The sequence below is a fragment of the Oncorhynchus mykiss genome, chromosome 5, assembly GCF_057628025.1.
Source record: "Oncorhynchus mykiss isolate SJ-2025 chromosome 5, ASM5762802v1, whole genome shotgun sequence".
NCBI classification, from domain to species: Eukaryota; Metazoa; Chordata; class Actinopteri; order Salmoniformes; family Salmonidae; genus Oncorhynchus; species Oncorhynchus mykiss.
The window spans coordinates 42,162,269-42,184,302 of record NC_143026.1 but is presented as its reverse complement, the minus strand read 5'-3'; the positions used below and the strand labels follow the sequence as shown (position 1 = coordinate 42,184,302).

At 42.0% G+C, this 22,034-nt stretch overlaps 1 protein-coding gene and 2 long non-coding RNA genes across 4 annotated transcripts in view; 2 read left to right on the top strand and 1 right to left on the bottom strand.

The window, feature by feature from the left end:
• Nucleotides 1-5,841: 5,841 nt before the first annotated feature.
• LOC149983283 (uncharacterized) overlaps nucleotides 5,842-22,034 on the bottom strand; it is a 106,443-nt gene continuing 90,250 nt past the window's right edge. The window contains exon 3 of the long non-coding RNA XR_016496057.1: nucleotides 5,842-5,859. This is a non-coding gene — a long non-coding RNA (uncharacterized LOC149983283). The remainder of the gene's footprint in view (nucleotides 5,860-22,034) is intronic.
• LOC110523859 (heterogeneous nuclear ribonucleoprotein D-like) lies at nucleotides 11,196-16,528 on the top strand. Of its 2 annotated transcripts, XR_002473500.3 has the most exons (9): nucleotides 11,218-11,615; nucleotides 12,376-12,544; nucleotides 12,724-12,885; nucleotides 13,117-13,248; nucleotides 13,448-13,559; nucleotides 13,806-13,967; nucleotides 14,774-14,880; nucleotides 15,303-15,406; nucleotides 16,163-16,528. XR_002473500.3 is itself a non-coding variant. In XM_021602933.3 (8 exons), exons 1-7 carry the CDS (start codon nucleotides 11,527-11,529, stop codon nucleotides 14,842-14,844), a joined length of 897 nt encoding a protein of 298 aa, XP_021458608.1. In that variant the 5' UTR covers nucleotides 11,196-11,526; the 3' UTR covers nucleotides 14,845-14,880; nucleotides 16,163-16,528. The 2 variants fall into 2 exon arrangements, 1 of the variants encoding a protein (XP_021458608.1); XM_021602933.3 differs by lacking the exon at nucleotides 15,303-15,406 and having other exon boundaries at nucleotides 11,196-11,615.
• Nucleotides 16,903-20,757, top strand: LOC149983284 (uncharacterized). The gene is made up of 2 exons (XR_016496058.1): nucleotides 16,903-17,357; nucleotides 18,384-20,757. It is a non-coding gene; the product is annotated as an uncharacterized LOC149983284 (long non-coding RNA).

Sequence of the window (22,034 nt, the reverse complement as noted above, 5' to 3'; positions counted from 1 at the left end):
TCTACAGTTGAAGTCGGAAGTTTATATATACGTACGTTTGAGTCATTAAAACTCATTTTTCAACCACTCCACCAATGTATTGTTAACAAACTATAGTTTTGGCAAGTCAGTTAGGACATCTACTGTGTGCATGATACAAGTAATTTTTCCAACAATTGTTTATCGACAGATTATTTAACTTATAATTCACTGTATCACAATTCCAGTGGGTCAGAAGTTTACGTACACTAAGTTGACTGTGCCTTTAAACAGCTTGGAAAATTCCAGAAAATTCTGTCATGGCTTTAGAAGCTTCTGATAGGTTAATTGACATTATTTGAGTCAATTGGAGGTTTACCTATGGATGTATTTCAAGGCCTACCTTCAAACTCAGTGCCTCTTTGCTTGACATCATGGGAAAATCAAAAGATATCAGCCAAGACCTCAGAAAATAAATTGTAGACCTCCACAAGTCTGGTTCATCGTTGGGAGCAATTTCCAAATGCCAGAAGGTACCACGTTCATCTGTACAAACAATAGTATGCAAGTATAAACACCATGGGACCACGCAGCTGTCATACCGCTCAGGAAGGAGACGTGTTCTGTCTCCTAGAGATGAACGTACTTTGGTGCGAAAGCACAAATCAATCCCAGAACAACAGCAAAGAACCTTGAGAAGATCCTGGAGGAAACAGTTACAAAAGTATCTATATCCGCAGTAAAATGAGGCTTATATCGACATCCTGAAAGGCCGCTCAGCAAGGAATAAGCCACTTCCAAAACCGCCATAAAAAAGACAGACTACGGTTTGCAACTGCACATGGGGACAAAGATCCAACTTTTTGGAGAAATGTCTTCTGGTCTGATGAAACAAAATAGAACTGTTTGGCCATAATGACCATCTTTATATTTGGAGGAAAAATGGGGAGGCTTGCAAGCTGAAGAACACCATCCCAACCGTGAAGCACGGGGGTGGCAGCATCATGTTGTGGGGGTGCTTTGCTGCAGGAGGGACTGGTGCACTTCACAAAATAGATGGCATCACGAGGACGGGAAATTATGTGGATATATTGAAGCAACATCTCAAGACATCAGTCAGGAAGTTAAAGCTTGGTCACAAATGGGTCTTCCAAATGGACAATGACCCCAAGCATTCTTCCAAAGTTATGGCTTAAGAACAACAAAGCCAAGGTATTGGAGTGGCCATCACAAAGCCCTGACCTCAATCCTATAGAACATTTGTGGGCAGAACTGAAAAAGCGTGTGCGAGCAAGGAGGCCTACAAACCTGACTCAGTTACACCAGCTCTGTCAGGAGGAATGGGCCAAAATTCACCCAACTTATTGTGGGAAGCTTGTGGAAGGCTACCTGAAACATTTGACCCAAGTTAAACAATTTCAAGGCAATGCTACCAAATACTAATTGAGTGTATGTAAACTTCTGACCCACTGGGAATGTGATGAAACAAATAAAAGCTGAAATAAATAATTCTCTCTACTATTATTATGACATTTCACATTCTTAAAATAAAGCAGTAATCCTAACTGACCTAAAACAGGGAATTATTACTATGATTAAATATCAGGAATTGTGAAAAACTGAGTTTAAATATATCTGGCTAAGGTTTATGTAAACTTCTGACTTCAACTGTATCAGTTGCTGGCCTATCCCTCTGTACTGGTACAGATCTACTACTCACACCACTCCTCTCAGGATCCCTCCCCCTTGACCCTTCTTCCTCTACTTTCTTCACTGCCTCAGCATATGACAACTTCGACACTACTATCCTGGAATCCTCAACCTGCCTCTCTTACACCTGACATTTCTGATCCCCAGCCCCATGAGCACCACTACAATTAACATATACTGTACCACTACTTTCCCCAATGCTACACATTCCTTTGTCTCATGTTCTTCTGCACACTTCTAACACCTAGGAACCTCCCTCCTACACACTGCTGCCACATGCCATATTCAGCACAAAAGCTCATACAGGATAACTTATATATCCTAACAACACTTTGTCAGGCAAAAACATCAAAACTCAAAAGAACAGACAATGACTATTCTATTTCACCACTCACGCCACCCTGTCTGAGTCGGACCAAACAACGAGCATCACAAACCTTCTTTGGTATAATGGCCTTTGCAACAATGATATGTGCATTCCGCCACCTACTGTGCGGCTGGATAATAAAGATCCCAAAAAGGAAATAATGCAGGGTTAAAAAACGTTTTTAAAAGTATATATATATACTTTTTAAAACTTTATATATATATATACACACACACACAAGCTATTAATAACGAAATTTAAATCAGCCTGCTTTTCTCACAACATTTTAATCAGGTCCCTAACACAGGCTCAGACGGATCCTGTGAGGGCGGGACATTTGAGGCCCAAAAACGTATCGGCTGCAGATATAAGGATGTCCAGTTTCTTGTAATTCTTAGACATGTGCAGTACAATGAATAACTGTGGCTATAATTCTACAAAATCCACCTTCACAGTAAGTGTATCCAGATTACTTGGTTGACTTATAACATTTGCAACTGGTTGTGGTGTATTCCCCACCATATCTCCTTCAGCACTGTGGCCTCTTGCCCCTTCAATGCTATCACCGCCTCCACACAGGACCTTTACTTACAAGACCTTAACAACAATGCACTTTTAATAAAATAGTATTAAGAAAATATTTACTAAATTAACTAAAGTCGATTTAAAAAAAAAGTAACACTATAAAATAACAACGATGAGGCTATATACAGGGGGTACCGAGTCAATGTTCGGGGGTACAGGTTAGTCGAGGTAATTGGTACATGTGGGTAGGGGTAAAGTGACTATGTATATATAATAATACTTTTTTGAAGGCAAACCGCTATTTTCACAAAGGTGATTTTACGATTATTTGTGGGTGTGGGACATATTGTAGAATGCGTTCTTTTCCAATCCAGCCAAGCCAAAATGTGTAAACCATTGCATAATTAACCATATCAAGAGATTATCTGCTCTGGCGTATCTAATTATGAGGCCAGAATACTTGAAGAGATCACAAAAAGTGAAGCTACAGTGCTTCAGCATCTTTGGTACCACAGAGTTTCTAAACCCATAGGTACAACATCGCGAGATTTCCGGGAACGCTTGTAAAACAGACCAAACAGAAGTGAAATATTCGTCCTTAGTTGTTCCTTTTCTAGAAATCTAAACGCACAACCTAGATTCGGGATAATGTCTTAAGTAGCTGAACATGTTACTACTCCAACCTCGTGAAAGTGACAAACTGATACGTTTTCATTTTCGTAAGAAATTACTTTATATCGAAGGAGTACCTTTGAGTTGACGGCTTGCACATGCGCAATTTGGCGCTAGACGACCGTTTCGACCTGATGACATGTTTCTACGCATGAGTTTAGCAAGCCAACGTCGCCATGACATCGCCTAAATCAAATCAAATTTTATTTGTCACATACACATGGTTAGCAGATGCTAATGCGAGTGTAGCGAAATGCTTGTGCTTCTAGTTCCGACAATGCAGTAATAACCAACAGTAATCTAACTAACAATTCCAAAACTACTGTCTTGTACACAGTGTAAGGGGATAAAGAATATGTACATAAGGATATATGAATGAGTGATGGTACAGAGTGGCATAGGCAGATACAGTAGATGGTATCGAGTACAGTATATACATATGAGATGAGTATGTAAACAACGTGGCATAGTTAAAGTGGCTAGTGATACATGTATTACATAAGGATACAGTCGATGATATAGAGTACAGTATATGAGATGAATAATGTAGGGTAAGTAACATTATATAAGGTAGCATTGTTTAAAGTGGCTAGTGATATATTTACATCATTTCCCATCAATTCCCATTATTAAAGTGGCTGGAGTTGAGTCAGTGTCAGTGTGTTGGCAGCAGCAACTCAATGTTAGTGGTGGCTGTTTAACAGTCTGATGGCCTTGAGATAGAAGCTGTTTTTCAGTCTCTCGGTCCCAGCTTTGATGCACCTGTACTGACCTCGCCTTCTGGATGATAGCGGGGTGAACAGGCAGTGGCTCGGGTGGTTGATGTCCTTGATGATCTTTATGGCCTTCCTGTGACATCGGGTGGTGTAGGTGTCCTGGAGGGCAGGTAGTTTGCCCCCGGTCAACTGTCAACTGACAGAGTAGGGAGAGCGAGAGATGAGGGGAGAGAGAGGGAAGATGGAGAGGGTCAAGGAGGGATTGGGGAGAGGAGTGAGGGGAAAAAGAGAGATGGAAGAGAGAGACAAAGGGAGAAAGAGAAAGAAAAAGGGAAAGATAGGTGGTACAAGAAGGGGGAGGGAGGTAAAGAGGAGCTAGAGAGAAAGAGACAGAGGGAATCAAAGAGGAGAGAGAGGTAGAGGGGGATTCGAGAGAGAGAGAGACATGTATGTCTGTCTGTGAGTCTCATCTTTTCATATTTTCCAATTGACTGGAATTTATTGACATAAGCATCAATTTGTTGACACTCATCTATTCCCATTGACTGGAATGGATTGACATAAGCATCATCCTTGTGACAATCATCCCATTGGATGCTATGTATTGACCTGTCAACCCTGTGACACATCTTTTCCCATTGAATGCAATATATTCAAATCAAATGTATTTGTCACATGCACATGGTTAGCAGATGTTAATGCGAGTGTAGCGAAATGCTTGTGCTTCTAGTTCCGACAATGCAGTAATAACCAACGAGTAATCTAACCTAACAATTCCAAAACTACTACCTTATACACACAAGTGTAAAGGGATAAAGAATATGTACATAAAGATATATGAATGAGTAATGGTACAGAACGGCATAGGCAAGATGCAGTAGATGGTATCGAGTACAGTATATACATATGAGATGAGTAATGTAGGGTATGTAAACATTATATTAAGTAGCATTGTTTAAAGTGGCTAGTGATATATTTTACATCAATTTCCATCATTTCCCATTATTAAAGTGCTTGGAGTTGAGTCAGTGTGTTGGCAGCAGCCACTCAATGTTAGTGGTGTCCTGGAGGGCAGGTAGTTTGCCCCCGGTGATGCGTTGTGCAGACCTCACCACCCTCTGGAGAGCCTTACGGTTGAGGGCGGAGCAGTTGCCGTACCAGGCGGTGATACAGCCCGCCAGGATGCTCTCGATTGTGCATCTGTAGAAGTTTGTGAGTGCTTTTGGTGACAACCCGAATTTCTTCAGCCTCCTGAGGTTGAAGAGGCGCTGCTGCGCCTTCTTCACAATGCTGTCTGTGTGAGTGGACCAATTCAGTTTGTCTGTGATGTGTATGCCGAGGAACTTAAAACTTGCTACCCTCTCCACTACTGTTCCATCGATGTGGATAGGGGGGTGTTCCCTCTGCTGTTTCCTGAAGTCCACAATCATCTCCTTAGTTTTGTTGACGTTGAGTGTGAGGTTATTTTCCTGACACCACACTCCGAGGGCCCTCACCTCCTCCCTGTAGGCCGTCTCGTCGTTGTTGGTAATCAAGCCTACCACTGTTGTGTCGTCCGCAAACTTGATGATTGAGTTGGAGGCGTGCGTGGCCACGCAGTCGTGAGTGAACAGGGAGTACAGGAGAGGGCTCAGAACGCACCCTTGTGGGGCCCCAGTGTTGAGGATCAGCGGGGAGGAGATGTTGTTGCCTACCCTCACCACCTGGGGGCGGCCCGTCAGGAAGTCCAGTACCCAGTTGCACAGGGTGGGGTCGAGACCCAGGGTCTCGAGCTTGATGACGAGCTTGGAGGGTACTATGGTGTTGAATGCCGAGCTGTAGTCAATGAACAGCATTCTCACATAGGTATTCCTCTTGTCCAGATGGGTTAGGGCGGTGTGCAGTGTGGTTGAGATTGCATCGTCTGTGGACCTATTTGGGCGGTAAGCAAATTGGAGTGGGTCTAGGGTGTCAGGTAGGGTGGAGGTGATATGGTCCTTGACTAGTCTCTCAAAGCACTTCATGATGACGGAAGTGAGTGCTACGGGGCGGTAGTCGTTTAGCTCAGTTACCTTAGCTTTCTTGGGAACAGGAACAATGGTGGTCCTCTTGAAGCATGTGGGAACAGCAGACTGGTATAGGGATTGATTGAATATGTCCGTAAACACACCGGCCAGCTGGTCTGCGCATGCTCTGAGGGCGCGGCTGGGGATGCCGTCTGGGCCTGCAGCCTTGCAAGGGTTAACATGTTTAAATGTCTTACTCACCTCGGCTGCAGTGAAGGAGAGACCGCATGTTTTCGTTGCAGGCCGTGTCAGTGGCACTGTATTGTCCTCAAAGCGGGCAAAAACGTTATTTAGTCTGCCTGGGAGCAGGACATCCTGGTCCGTGACTGGGCTGGATTTCTTCCTGTAGTCCGTGATTGACTGTAGACCCTGCCACATGCCTCTTGTGTCTGAGCCGTTGAATTGAGATTCTACTTTGTCTCTGTACTGACGCTTAGCTTGTTTGATAGCCTTGCGGAGGGAATAGCTGCACTGTTTGTATTCGGTCATGTTAGCAGACACCTTGCCCTGATTAAAAGCAGTGGTTCGCGCTTTCAGTTTCACGCGAATGCTGCCATCAATCCACGGTTTCTGGTTAGGGAATGTTTTAATCGTTGCTATGGGAACGACATCTTCAACACACGTTCTAATGAACTCACACACCGAATCAGTGTATTCGTCAATGTTGTTGTCTGACGCAATACGAAACATGTCCCAGTCCACGTGGTGGAAGCAGTCTTGGAGTGTGGAGTCAGCTTGGTCGGACCAGCGTTGGACAGACCTCAGCGTGGGAGCCTCTTGTTTTAGTTTCTGTCTGTAGGCAGGGATCAACAAAATGGAGTCGTGGTCAGCTTTTCCGAAAGGGGGGCGGGGCAGGGCCTTATATGCGTCGCAGAAGTTAGAGTAACAATGATCCAAGGTCTTTCCACCCCTGGTTGCGCAATCGATATGCTGATAAAATTTAGGGAGTCTTGTTTTCAGATTAGCCTTGTTAAAATCCCCAGCTACAATGAATGCAGCCTCCGGATGAATGGTTTCCAGTTTGCAAAGAGTTAAATAAAGTTTGTTCAGAGCCATCGATGTGTCTGCTTGGGGGGGGATATATACGGCTGTGATTATAATCGAAGAGAATTCTCTTGGTAGATAATGAGGTCTACATTTGATTGGGGATTTCTATTGGATGAACAGTTTTAGCCTATCTTCATACTGTACTGTATTTATTGGTACTTGTATGAGGTCAAAGCGCATGTGAGGTCTGAAAATAAACACTATATGGCGACAGAAATGCTTGCTTTGGCTATCTCCAGCTGTGCATATACTGTATCTCCAACTGTGCTCCTCCATGGTGCTGCTCCTGGAGAAATATTACAGTATCTGTCTGGCTGTTGCAGAGATGTTTGAAACTTCTTTTCAGTTTCTTTGGTGTATGTTGAATGTTGATTACAATGGAAATCATATGCAGCATTTCGTTTTGATGCAACAAAAAAGGGCATTTACTGAGCTGACAATTTTACCACAAAACCTCTATTTTGCCAAAATCTGAGATTTTTAAATAAATTGCATTTGGTAAAATGAAGAAATATTAAAATCAGGAAGTTGTTTGTAATGATGATGATCTAGGATCAGCTTTTTCATTCCCAATCATAACCATAGTCCTTTACGTAAAAACTCAAAGCTGAGGTAGGACCAGTACTTGTAGCAAAGATCACAGCGCCTCCCCCACTGAGAACGGTTGTGATTTGATTTATTAGGATCCCCATTAGCCAACGCCAATGGAGACAGATAGTCTTACCGAGGTCTGACATATAACGAAAAAAACATTACAAACAAGACTTTACAATTTACATAATTTAAAAACATGAACATGTAGTGTGTGTGTGCATCTATCAGTTACACATACATATCAGTACATACACACAACAAGTAGATCACATGGGGGAGAGGCATTGTGCTGTGAGGTGTTGTTTTATCTGTTTTTTGAAACCAGGTTTGCTGTTCGCTTGCACTATATGACATGGAAGGGAGTTCCATGCACTCATGTCTCTGTATAATACTGTAGGTTTCCTTGAATTTGTTCTGGACCTGCGGACTGGTGGCATGTCTAGTGGGGTGAGTGTGTGTGTCAGTGCTTTGCGTAAGTCTACCATGCAAACAATTTGACATTTCCAACACATGAATGGTTCTTATAAAAACAAGAAGTGACACAGTTAGTCCGACCTCAAGTCTTAGACAAGAACGACTGGTATGCATAGTGTTAATGTTAGTCCTCTGATTATGAAGATGAAGAGCAAGATGTGCTGCTCATTTCTGGTCCAGCTGCAGCTTAACTAGGTCTTTCTGTGCAGCACTTGACCTTATGGCTGGACAATAATCAAGATCAGATAGAACTAGAGCCTGCAGGACTTGATTTGTGGGGTGTGGTGTCAAAAACGCAGAGCATCTCTTTATTACGGACAGATCTCTCCACACATTTACAACCGTTGAATCTACAGTGCCTTGCGAAAGTATTCGGCCCCCTTGAACTTTGCGACCTTTTGCCACATTTCAGGCTTCAAACATAAAGATATAAAACTGTATTTTTTTGTGAAGAATCAACAACAAGTGGGACACAATCATGAAGTGGAATGACATTTATTGGATATTTCAAACTTTTTTAACAAATCAAAAACTGAAAAATTGGGCGTGCAAAATTATTCAGCCCCTTTACTTTCAGTGCAGCAAACTCTCTCCAGAAGTTCCGTGAGGATCTCTGAATGATCCAATGTTGACCTAAATGACTAATGATGATAAATACAATCCACCTGTGTGTAATCAAGTCTCCGTATAAATGCACCTGCACTGTGATAGTCTCAGAGGTCCGTTAAAAGCGCAGAGAGCATCATGAAGAACAAGGAACACACCAGACAGGTCCGAGATACTGTTGTGAAGAAGTTTAAAGCCGGATTTGGATACAAAAAGATTTCCCAAGCTTTAAACATCCCAAGGAGCACTGTGCAAGCGATAATATTGAAATGGAAAGAGTATCAGACCACTGCAAATCTACCAAGACCTGGCCGTCCCTCTAAACTTTCAGCTCATACAAGGAGAAGACTGATCACAGATGCAGCCAAGAGGCCCATGATCACTCTGGATGAACTGCAGAGATCTACAGCTGAGGTGGGAGACTCTGTCCATAGGACAACAATCAGTCGTATATTGCACAAATCTGGCCTTTATGGAAGAGTGGCAAGAAGAAAGCCATTTCTTAAAGATATCCATAAAAAGTGTTGTTTAAAGTTTGCCACAAGCCACCTGGGAGACACACCAAACATGTGGAAGAAGGTGCTCTGGTCAGATGAAACCAAAATTGAACTTTTTGGCAACAATGCAAAACGTTATGTTTGGCGTAAAAGCAACACAGCTGAACACACCATCCCCACTGTCAAACATGGTGGTGGCAGCATCATGGTTTGGGCCTGCTTTTCTTCAGCAGGGACAGGGAAGATGGTTAAAATTGATGGGAAGATGGATGGAGCCAAATACAGGACCATTCTGGAAGAAAACCTGATGGAGTTTGCAAAAGACCTGAGACTGGGACAGAGATTTGTCTTCCAACAAGACAATGATCCAAAACATAAAGCAAAATCTACAATGGAATGGTTCAAAAATAAACATATCCAGGTGTTAGAATGGCCAAGTCAAAGTCCAGACCTGAATCCAATCGAGAATCTGTGGAAAGAACTGAAAACTGCTGTTCACAAATGCTCTCCATCCAACCTCACTGAGCTCGAGCTGTTTTGCAAGGAGGAATGGGAAAAAATTTCAGTCTGGTGGCGCTACAAAGTATTAACTTAAGGGGGCTGAATAATTTTGCACGCCCAATTTTTCAGTTTTTGATTTGTTAAAAAAGTTTGAAATATCCAATAAATGTCGTTCCACTTCATGATTGTGTCCCACTTGTTGTTGATTCTTCACAAAAAAATACAGTTGTATATCTTTGTTTGAAGCCTGAAATGTGGCAAAAGGTTGCAAAGTTCAAGGGGGCCGAATACTTTCGCAAGGCACTGTATATGTTTTTACTATGACTGTTTACAATCTAAGGTAACACCAAGTAATTTAGACTCCTCAACTTGTTCAACAGCCACACCATTCATTACCAGATTCAGCTGAGGTCTAGAACTTAGGGAATAATTTGTACCAAATACAATGCGCTTAGTTTTAGAGATGTTTAGGACCAGTTTATTACTGGCCACCCATTCCAAAACAGACTGCAACTCTTGGTTAAGGGTTTCAGTGACTTCATTAGCTGGTGTTGCTGATGGTTGAATCATCCGCTTACATGGACATACGTGCTTTGTTTAATGCCAGTGGCAGGTCATTGGTAAAAATAGAAAAGAGTAGAGGGCCTACTGGTACACCCCACTTTACATGTTTGACATTAGAGAAGCTTCCATTAAAGAAACCCCTCTGTTCTTTTAGATAGTTCTGAATCCACTATATGGCAGAGGTTGAAAAGCCATAAAACATACGTTTTCTCAACAAATTGTCAATAATATCAAAGGCTGCACTGAAATCTAACAGTATAGCTCCCACAATCTTCTTATTATGCATTTCTTTCAACCAATCATCAGTCATATTTAGTAAATATGTTCTTAATAGTGCAGTATGTGTTGAGTGCCCTTCTCCATAAGCATGCTGAAAGTCTGTTGTTAGTTTGTTTACGGAGAAGTAGCATTGTATTTGGTCAAACACAATTTTTTCCAACTGTTTGCTAAGAGCTGGCAGCAAGCTGATAGTTCTGCTGTTAGTACCTCTTTACAACTCTTGGGTAGCAGAATGACTTTGGCTTCCCTCCAGACCTGAGGACAGACTTTCCTCTAGGCTCATATTAAAGATATGACAGGAGTCCGATACCATCCTCAGTAGCTTTCCATCTAAGTTGTCAATACCAGGTTGTCACTATTGATCAATAACAATAATTGTTCCACCTCTCCCACACTAACTTGACAAAATTGAAACTTGCAATTGCTTTTCTTTCATTTTTTTTTTTTTTTTTGAGTGACTAGTTACCACACCCACAGAGTCAAATATTGTCTATAGCGTAGAAATGTATGAACACCAAAAATAGCTTTTTATATTTTTACTTAAGGTTAGGCCTAATGTTAGCAGTGTGGTTAAGGTTATGTTTAAAATAAGGTTTTAAGAGGATACATTGTGGAAATAGGCGGGGTTTAGGCATAATTTGGACTTTGCGGCTGTGGTAACTAGTGATGACAAACTGATGTCGCGTTCAAGTAATAGTCGGAACTAGGAAACTCTATTTCCGACTTGCCAACTTTAGTCGAAATTCCAAGTCGGAAATGTCCGAGTTTCGTAGATCCAACTAGCATTTGAACGAGGCATGAGCCCCCACAAACAAACCACATCATCTGCGTCATTCCCCGCCACCCTGGCCGCCCTAGATGTCAGCCATTTTACACAGCAATCGCGACTGAATTCGTCCCAAAAAAGTAGCTAGCAATCAGGCCTAAATACAAATTTATATTTACAGCTGACAACCGCCTGAAGTGCAAAAATGGAAACCGAAGGCCAAGTTGACTTCAGCACAGACGAGTTTCCGGAGGGCTCCAAGATAAACGCAAGCAAAAACCAGCAGGATGACGGGTAAGCGACGAACCAGCTAATGTTAGTTAAGTAACATTACAGTAGCTAACTTACTTTTAAGCGTAACTAGTTACTGATATTTTGCCAGCTGGAGACTAGTGGTTGGAGTGGTAACAAGCCAAAGTTTGCTAGCTAGCTAACGTTAGTCCCTGTTGTGATCGTGCATAGCTAGCTAACTAGTGATAGCTAACTTGTTAACTATCTTACCAGCGCGTCATATCTGGCCAAGTTGGCTGACGACGTTAACTTGACTAACCCAAGTTGTCACTGCGATATTTATAACTTTCGAAAAGCATTGATTTCTATTATCAGATTGTCATTGGTGTAACGTTAGTGTTAATGGTCTTGTTGGTTATTGCCGCACCCCCCCCCCCTCCCCTCTCCTCTCCCTCATGTACTAAGTTGCTGCTGGTCTAGAATCCTGACATATACAATAAAAATCCTGTCCTGAGCATACACTCAGTGGCCCACCGAGACTAGAATCAGAAGTGTGACGAAGTTCACTGTTCAGGATACAGTGACAAAGCTGTTGCCTTTATAGTTAACCGTTCTAAACAGCTCGAATCATTTAGGCCTAATCAGCTTGCAGGTGATGGCTATCAAAGCTTGACCTAATGTAAATATGAGTCATAGTTAGTGACTCAGCTTGTTAGGGAGGTAATTTCAAGATCATTTTAGTCTGAAATATCAGTAGCAGTAAGGATGTAGTTATGACTGTCTGTTGTCGCCTGTATTAGTCTCCTTCATTCTCCATTCACAGCAAGATGTTCATCGGTGGGCTCAGTTGGGACACCAGCAAAACGGACCTCATGGATTACCTGTCGAAGTTTGGAGAGGTTCTAGACTGCACCATCAAAACAGACCTGATGACGGGCCGGTCCCGGGGCTTTGGCTTTGTCCTCTTCAAAGACGCAGAGAGCGTAGACAGGGTAGGCACTAGAACAGACTGAGGACAGGGCATGATGCCTCTACTTGTCTTGTTTTCTTAAATCTGCACAGATGTGAAATAACTAGATAGGTTTGAAGACATACATAGTTGGCATCCACTCACTTTACTTGAACAATCACACGCACACCCAGTTTCACTGACACTTTGTCCTGTGTGCAGGTTTTGGAGCTGAAGGAGCACAAGCTGGACGGGAAGCTGATCGACCCAAAGAGGGCCAAAGCCATGAAGGGGAAAGAGCCGCCCAAGAAGGTGTTTGTCGGAGGCCTCAGCCCAGACACCCCGGAGGAGGAGATCAGGGAATACTTTGGAGCTTTTGGAGATGTGAGTGAATGCTTGTACTGTCCAATATATTCATGTTTTATATATGGTAGACCCATGCTTTTAGGAAGTTGTATGTCCATTGAGCAAGTGTTGGTGCAATGGAGCTAGAGCTGATGCTATTGTATGATCAACTATCCTTTTCACATGGTACAAAGACTGGGAGATTTGCAGAGTGTTATGATTACTGTCTTCATAGCAGCTAACTGAGAGAAACTCTTGTGGTGTTTCCAGATTGACAGCGTCGAGCTTCCCATGGATACCAAAACCAATGAGCGGCGCGGTTTCTGCTTCGTGACCTACTGTGAGGAGATCCCTGTCCAGAAGTTGTTGGAGTGCAGATACCACCAAGTCGGGGGCGGAAAGGTAGCTGGAGTCCGCTTATTCACAGTGAACCCTGTTACCCAGCTTGCGCTGATAGGCAAAGCTATTCTTTCTATGCTATTTAATCAACTTAGTTTAGACAGTGATTTTGAAGAATTATGTTTGTAGTCAAATAACTTCCAAGAAAATGTCAGCAGTGTTTTTCAGAAGTGTTTTGGTTCATGGTGTGTTTTCTCTGCAGTGTGAAATCAAAGTGGCCCAACCCAAAGAAGTGTACAGACAGCAGCAACAACACAGAGGAGAGAGGGGGGGCTACGGTGGAGGCGGAGGATACAGGGGCCGGGGACGAGGAGGTATGTACAGCTACATCTAGCCTATGGCACTGAAGAATGCACATCCGAAGAATACGTTTAAATTCAATCAACTTTATTCTTCCACGAGGGAATTTCTTGTGTGGCATTTGACACATGCAACAATGACCATGCTGATGACCGAACAGGGCATGCATTGCAGTATATTGAAAAGAAAAAGACATACAAGTGTCTTTGAAACTACAATACAGACTTGTCACACTAAACCTTTCCATTGTCTCTGTGCAGGTCAGAGTAGCTACAACCAGGGTTACAATGGCTACTATAGCCAGAACTATGGTAGCTACGGCAACGGATACAACCAGGGATACAATGGCTACACAGGCTATGACTACTCTGGCTACAACTATAATAGTTATGGTTATGGACAGGGATACGACGACTACAATGGTAAGCTACACTGTTGATGGCAACTATCGAAACAAGCAGTGCCTTTCAGCCCCCAGCAACAACTCTTGTACCTATAGCTAAGACAACAGGTGGAAAAATGTCTTCTTGTATGTACTCAATAGCTCTGGAAAAAAAATAATAAAACGGATGTCTGTAATGCTGCCTGCCTTGGGTCTCTTTGCTCTGGTGCATGTTTGTGAGGGGTCCTCCATATCCAGGCAGTGCACTTTGTTATTTTATAGGGAACACTTGCAACATTAATGATCATTGAGCCCATATACAGTTCTATAAGATTACATTTGTATGGCACACACAATTAAGAGTACTTGTAGTTACATTCCTGGGTATATAGAGTAAAGCACACCTTAATGTACAGAGTCTCTTTAGCACATTTGAATTGTTTTGTCATGTACACCAAATAGGCGCAGTGAAATGTACAGGGTCAGCCATAGTAGTATGGTATTGACCTTTTGGCTAATGGCCTAATGCTTGAACCGCTATGCTACCTGCTGCCCAATCTTGACACATAATTGCATCTCAGTACTGATACAATAACATTCCATTTGAAAGTCCAAGAAAAAAAAAAACAATTAGGTACACAAACACTACAGACTACATCCTACTGGTTATTTATGATTTCTTGCTGCCATTTACCCCATAAAGGAAAGTGAACTTAAACTCTCATGTCAACTGAACTTCAATTGATAACACCTTGATAGGATTTCCTCCTACAACTGTTTTGTTTCTGTGAAGTTCTCCTGTGACCCTTAATCTTCCTGACCTCTAACCCTTGACCTTCCCCATAGGCCAGCAGAGCAGCTATGGGAAGGCCTCTCGAGAGGTCACAACCCACCAGAACAACTACCAGCCTTACTGAGCTGATCTAATCCAACAAGACCTGCTTAGACCTCTGGTAAGACCACACTCTCACCTTCACATTAGGCCTGACCTACAAAAAAATAAAAACTTAAAGATCAATAGACACTAAACAATTACTCTAAAACCTATCAATAGAGAAAGCAAGTGGTTTCTATTACCATGCACCCCCCTATTCTGACAGATAAATCTAAAGAGTCATGTCTATAGATCTTTAATGGAAAAATGCTTCTGTAGTGGTTTGCCTTTTTTATTAAGCTCTCCAGAAAAAAAACGTTTTTCTGTAGATTGTCCTTTTCCCCCTTGCTTTTTAACAGGTGTTCATAAGGAAATAACATAAAGAGACTTGATAGCATTGTTAACAGGTAAAGTACTGCTAACGGTACAGAGTAAGGACCTATCCTAAGTTTTCCTTTTCTTTTCCTAACTCTGATGTTGTACCTTGTTTGTACCTGCCAGCGGGGACTTCATTGCAGGCCGTGTGTCACCTGACCATGACAATCTCTGGGCGTCGCACATAGCGGGCAGAGAGCACGGCATGCACAAGAAAACGCTGTCCTGCGGTATGGTCTCTTCACACTTCCTGTAACCAGCGATTTTAAACAAAAAGAAACATAAGAAAAAGGACAAATTAATCTCTTTTTCAGTTTAAGTGTTTGCTTTAACGATTTGTCAAATGGATTTTTTACAGGATATTAATATGAAACAGTACAAATGTACCTCGACTTGTATTTATGCATTGTCTTAATTTAGTGGTCTTGTGTTTCAGTTCTGGAGCTTCAGTGGTTTTTTTGTTTGTTTCTATAATGAACCCCTTTCTTAAACTCAATGCTTGCTTTTTCTTTATAGCCCTTAGAGAACTTCACTTGATAAACACAACTTTTTTTTTTTAACTTAGGTGTTAAAGATCATATGTAAACCAGCTTTATGATGCCATAAAAAGCTGACGACTCAAAATGTAATATTTGAGCCATTTGTGTAGCTGGCTTGAAACTTCCACCAAATGTTTTGACCTTTTTATAGTTTAGATATGGTCATGTTTGGGCGTGCTCCTTAATGGTGAAATTGAGCCACCAATTCATTGGAGCTGAAGCTTTTGCTGGCCGGTGAGCTGTTACAGAACAGGCTACAGAACCTTGGTGAAGCTGTGAGTTCTACATATGATCTTTAAAACGGAATGGAGAGAAACAAACTATTAATAGTTTAAAGTTGACAGCACAAGCAGAAGTTAAACAGTGAAACATGGACGTGCAAGGTTCACTGTGCCCTACAGAGCTCCAGAGTTGGTAACACCTATTGTGTTGTGTCCTTGTTTGCAGACGGACTGGGCTGGCTGGTGGACTGGAGAATGACCCTGTACCCATGTGGCAGCATTGGGGGATGAATCCTATCCTGTCCTCAGATCAGCTCATGTTTTAAACACCAGAATCCTCTTCCTGGGATGAAGCTGTCATGAAGACATGCAGCGCTTCTGACTTTGTAAATAGCGAGGTTGACATTTTTGGGGGTTCTTGTCCCCCCCCACTTCCCTTCATCTTGTACTGTGCTGAGGTTGTAGGTCTAGGTTTCATCGTGATTTAATGTGTTCTTATTACCTTGATTTAACTTAGCCTGTTTTTCTGTTTTAAACTTGGATTTTTCTGCAGTGTTTTGGATAAAGGTATTATTAAAGAGGGTACAAAAGAGATGTGCTTGACTTTGTACTTGATATTCTGTTCTGCATTTCATAACACCAAACCATAGCTGCTGCTCTAGTCATTGACTTGAACATTAGGCCTGTTGGTACGACTTCAGCCTAGGTGCAATAATCATTACACGTGAAATAATGTTTTGATTCACACAACATTTATGTACTGAGAATAAACACTGCCTTATTTTTTTCTAGGATGTCATAGTTTTTGACATCCGTGCATGGAACCTGTGAGTTGGATGACAACTCCCCTGTCATCCAAACTGTTGTGACCGCAGTGCGATTCAAAGCATATAATTACATTTGTGCTATTTGGTTTTAAGAGGTCTAGAAAAATGAGCACCTCCCTCAAGCTAGTTTCCACCATTTTATACATGACGCCATTTATGTTTACGTAGCTAGCAAGAAAGCAAGCTGTCAACTGCCGTTATCTTGCAAAATATACTAGATGAAGTAGGACCGTCGGTAATAGTCAGCGAAACCAGAAGGATTGCTCATCCGTGGTGCCTAATATTTGTTTTGTGTCTGGTCTTTAGCAAGATAATGTTACTAACCTGAGGGGAAAACATAACGATTTCCGATTCGAAAGCAATTCAGACTAGACGAAACACGCTCGCTAGCACGCATCATCGACAGCAGCTGATCAATTAGTTATTTGAGCAACACCAACATGTCGGAGGGTCTTGAAACCCGCGAAGATCCATTGAGCACGGACGGACAGGCTAGCAGCGAGGAGCAGATACCAACGGTTGCAGAGAGCGGTCAGTCAGGAGAATCCAAGGGATCAAAGATTGATGCCAGCAAAAAAACGAAGAGGATGAGGGGTGACTGAGACCGCTAGCTAACGTTGCTAGTTAGCTCAGCGTCGAATAAGTGATAAGTAGCTATTTTGTTGAATACTTTTGGTATTTCCTCGCATCGTTGGGTAACTTCTATGGGGAATCACTTTTTAAAAAAAATGCCAGTACCTAGCTAGCTAAAACTCACTTTTAGAGTAGATCGGGTAACTATTGTGGCTGTCGCGTCCATCAGCTCTTGTTGGATGTAGAGTTGTGTATGTGTATAGTGCTATTAGTTACACCCGTCACCACATAATAAACGAGAATAGAATCAATGTGTTGAAAATTCCAAATGGTTTGCATAGTCAACTTACACACAGCACTGACACACACACTTACCTCATCAGACATGCCACCAGGGGTCTTTTCACAGTCCCCAGGTCCAGAACAAATTCAAGGGAAAGTACAATATTATACAGAGCCATGAGTGCATGGAACTCCCATCTTATATAGCACAAATGAACAGCAAACCTGGTTACAAAAAACGAATAAAGCAACACCCCAAAGAATGATGCCTCTCCCTCATGTGAACTACTTGTTGTGTGTATGTACTGACATGTATGTGTAACTGATAGATGCACACACACACACACACACTACATGTTCATGTTTTTAAATGTATGTCAATTGTAAAGTGTTGTTTGTAATGTCTTTTTCGTTATATGCCGGACCATAGTAAGACTAGCTGTCACCATTGGTGTTGGCTAATGAGCATCCTAATAAATCAAATTTGAAAAATCCTTTACATCTTGTAAAAGCTGCTGTAGCATTATCCAAGCATGCTCTTGTTAATTATCATAATCATATCTCTAATGATAACATTGACCCTAATCCAAGACTCTGGCTGTGTTCCCTCTCTAATGTAATGGCTTCAACTCCTTTCCCTCTTTCCCACTGATGGGTGAAAGGAAAGCAGATGAGAAAGGGAATTGGAACACAGCCAGAGTCCTTGTGTTGGGAATTGGTATTCAGAATTTAACATGTTTGTATCTGCACTATCTTTAAATACAGGAAAATGTGTGTTGGTCTGGAGCTGGCACACAACAAAGAAGGATTTGAAGGATTACTTCAAGTTTGGGGAGGTGGTAGACTGCACCCTGAAGCTTGACCCCATGACAGGTCGGTCTCGGGGGTTTGACTTTGTCCTGTTCAAAGCAGCTGACAGCGTTGATAAGGTATTCCTGATTGTATATGTTGTGAATATGACATGGCAGCAATGGGATGTGAGTCTTTTCTGCCCAATCAGTTTCTTTATTAACTGATTGTATATGTTGTGAATATGACATGGCAGCAATGGGATGTGAGTCTTTTCTGCCCAATCAGTTTCTTTATTAGAATTTTATTAGGAAGCTGAATGGGAAGGTGATTGACCATAAGAAGGTCAAGGCCATGAAGAACAAGGAGCCAAACAGGAAAGTCTTTGTAGGAGGTCTTTCTCCAGACACCCCCGAGGAGAAGATCAGGGAATAATTTGGTAGGAGGTTGGCTACAGTAGACTTACATTTGACATGGTCAGATGTTCTTTAGAGAGTGTGCTCGCCTGGGTGCCAATCTGAACGATTGAATCAGATCAGTCCAAAGCAATTACCTGAAAGAGCTGATATTTACTCTTTGTTTTCTCGCGGCCTGTGTGTGCAAGTTGAGCAAAACATTCAAACCTAGTTGAACAATGGATTATTCTATTCCTGAGTCGTCTGTGTGAACAGTTGGAGTCCATTGAGCTCCCCATAGAAACCAAAAGCAACAAGAGACGGGGCTTCTGCTTCATCACCTTTCAAAGAGGAGGAGCGAGTGAAGAAGATCGTGGAGAGAAAGTACAACAGTATAGGATTTAGGAAGGTACTGTACAGTACATCATGGCTTCCCTTGGAGGTGTACCTGTGGATGTATTTCAAGGCCTAACTTCAAACTCAGTGCCTCTTTGCTTGACATGGGGAAGAAAAACTAATTCCGCCAAGACCTCATACAAAAAAATTGTAGACCCCCACAAGTCTGGTTCATCCATGGGAGCAATTTGCTAACACCTGAAGGTACCACGTTCATCTGTACAAACAAACAGTACGCAAGTATAAACACCATGGGACCACGCAGCCGTCATACCGCTCAGGAAGGAGACGCGTTCCGTCTCCTAGAGATTAATGTACTTTGGTCCGAAAAGTGCAAATCTATCCCAGAACAACAGCAAAGGACCTTGTGAAGATGCTGGGGGAAACAGGTACAAAATTATCTATATCCACAGTAAAACGAGTCCTATATCGACATAACCTGCTCAGCAAGGAAGAAGCCACTGCTCCAAAACCGCCATAAAAAAGCCAGACTACAGTTTGCAACTGCTCATGGGGACAAAGATCCAACTTTTTGGAGAAATGTCCTCTGGTCTGATGAAACAAAAATAGAACTGTTTGGCCATAATGACCATCGTTATGTTTGGAGGAAAAAGGGGGATGCTTGCAGCATCATGTTGTGGGGTGCTTTCCTGCAGGAGGGACTGCTGCACTTCACAAAATAGATGGCATCATGAGGATGGAACTTATGTGGATATATTGAAGCAACATCTGAAGACATCAGTCAGGAAGTTAAAGCTTGGTCGCAAATGGGTCTTCCAAATGGACAATGACCCCAAGCATACTTCCAAAGTTGTGGCAAAATGGCTTAAGGACAACAAAGTCAAGGTATTGGAGTGGCCATCACAAAGCCCTGACCTCCATCCTATAGAGAATTTGTGGGCAGAACTGAAAAAGCTTGTGTGAGCAAGGAGGCCAACAAACCTGACTCAGTTACACCAGCTCTGTCAGGAGGAATGGGCCAAAATTCACCCAACATATTGTGGGAAGCTTGTGGAAGGCCACTCAAAACATTTGACCCAAGTTAAACAATTTAAAGGCAATGCTACCAAATACTAATTGAGTGTATGTAAACTTCTGACCCACTGGGAATGTGATGAAAGAAATAAAAGCTGAAATAAATCCTTCTCTCTACTATTATTCTGACATTTCAAATTCTTAAAATAAAGTGGTGATCCTAACTGACCTAAGACAGGGAATTTTTACTAGGATTAAATATCAGGAATTGTAAAAAAAAACTGAGTTTAAATGTATTTGGCTAAGGTGTATGTAAACATCTGACTTCAACTGTATGTAAATGTCATATTTCAGTTTTGTATTTTTTATTAATTTGTAAACATTTCTAAAAAACAGTTATTACTTTATCATTTTGTGATATTGTGTGTAGATTGATGAGGGGAAAAAACAATTTAATAAATTTTTAGAATAAGGCTGTAACGTAACAAAATGTTACGAATACACTGTATGTATACAAGATTCTAGAATATTCCAAAATGCACCAGAAAAAAATAAAATACATTTATCTGGAATTTAATTTGAAATAGATGTATTTTTGTTTTTGTTTATGAAGTAGTGTGAACTTTTTGGTACATTATGCTTTAACCTTGGACAGTACACTCACCGGCAATTTTATTAGGTACACCACCCCGAAAATTGATAAGTGGCCGTAGCTTGCTATACAGTGCGTTGCGAAAGTATTCGGCCTCCTTGAACTTTGCGACCTTTTGCCACATTTCAGGCTTCAAACATAAAGATATAAAACTGTATTTTTTTGTGAAGAATCAACAACAAGTGGGACACAATCATGAAGTGGAACGACATTTATTGGATATTTCAAACTTTTTTAACAAATCAAAAACTGAAAAATTGGGCGTGCAAAATTGTGTGTAGGGAATGTTTTTCTGGCACACGTTAGGTCCTTTGATACCAATTGAGCAACAAACGTTTTTGACACCTTGTAGAATCAATTTCCTGAAGAATTCAGGCTGTTCTGGTGGCAAAGTGGGGTCCGGCCAGTTACTAGATGGATGTACCTAATAAACTGGTCGGTGACTGTAACTCATTGCTAGTGGAGTGTAACTACACGGTAATGGAGTGAACTATTATGGCTGCCAGAGGTGGCCACCATTTACAAATATGAAAATCATCCAGTTTAAGGAATTCAATACACCTTTAAACTGTGGGATGAGGCCCCTAAACTGTAACGTTAGTGGTGAGAAATGTTCTAAACTCTTTTTTCAGGACCCTGTCTTTCAAAGATAATTTGTAAAAATCCAAATAACTTGACAGATCTTCATTGTAAAGGGTTTAAACACTGTTTCCCATGCTTGTTCAATGAACCATAAACAATTAATGAACATGCACCTGTGGAACGGTCGTTAAGACACTAACAGCTTACAGACGGTAGGTAATTAAGGTCACAGTTATGAAAACGTAGGACACTAAAGAGGCCTTTCTACTGACTCTGAAAAACACTAAAAGAAAGATGCCCAGGGTCCCTGCTCATCTGCGTGAACGTGCCTTAGGCATGCTGCAAGGAGGCATGAGGACTGCAGATGTGGCCAAGGCAATAAATTGCAATGTCCGTACTGTGAGGCGCCTAAGACAGCGTTACAGGGAGACAAGACGGACAGCTGATCGTCCTCGCAGTGGCAGACCATGTGTAACAACACCTGCACAGGATCGGTACAACCGAACATCACACCTACGGGACAGGTACAGGATGGCAACGGCAACTGCCCGAGTTACACCAGGAACGCACAATCCCTCCATCAGTGCTCAGACTGTCCGCAATAGGCTGAGAGAGGTTGGACTGAGG

Coding starts and splice junctions, on each gene's coding strand:
- LOC110523859 (XM_021602933.3), top strand. CDS start 11,527: ATGGAAACCGAAGGCCAAGTTGACTTCAGCACAGACGAGTTTCCGGAG. Junction 13,249..13,447: donor ACCAAGTCGGGGGCGGAAAG/GTAGCTGGAGTC, acceptor TTTTCTCTGCAG/TGTGAAATCAAAGTGGCCCA. Junction 13,560..13,805: donor CAGGGGCCGGGGACGAGGAG/GTATGTACAGCT, acceptor GTCTCTGTGCAG/GTCAGAGTAGCTACAACCAG.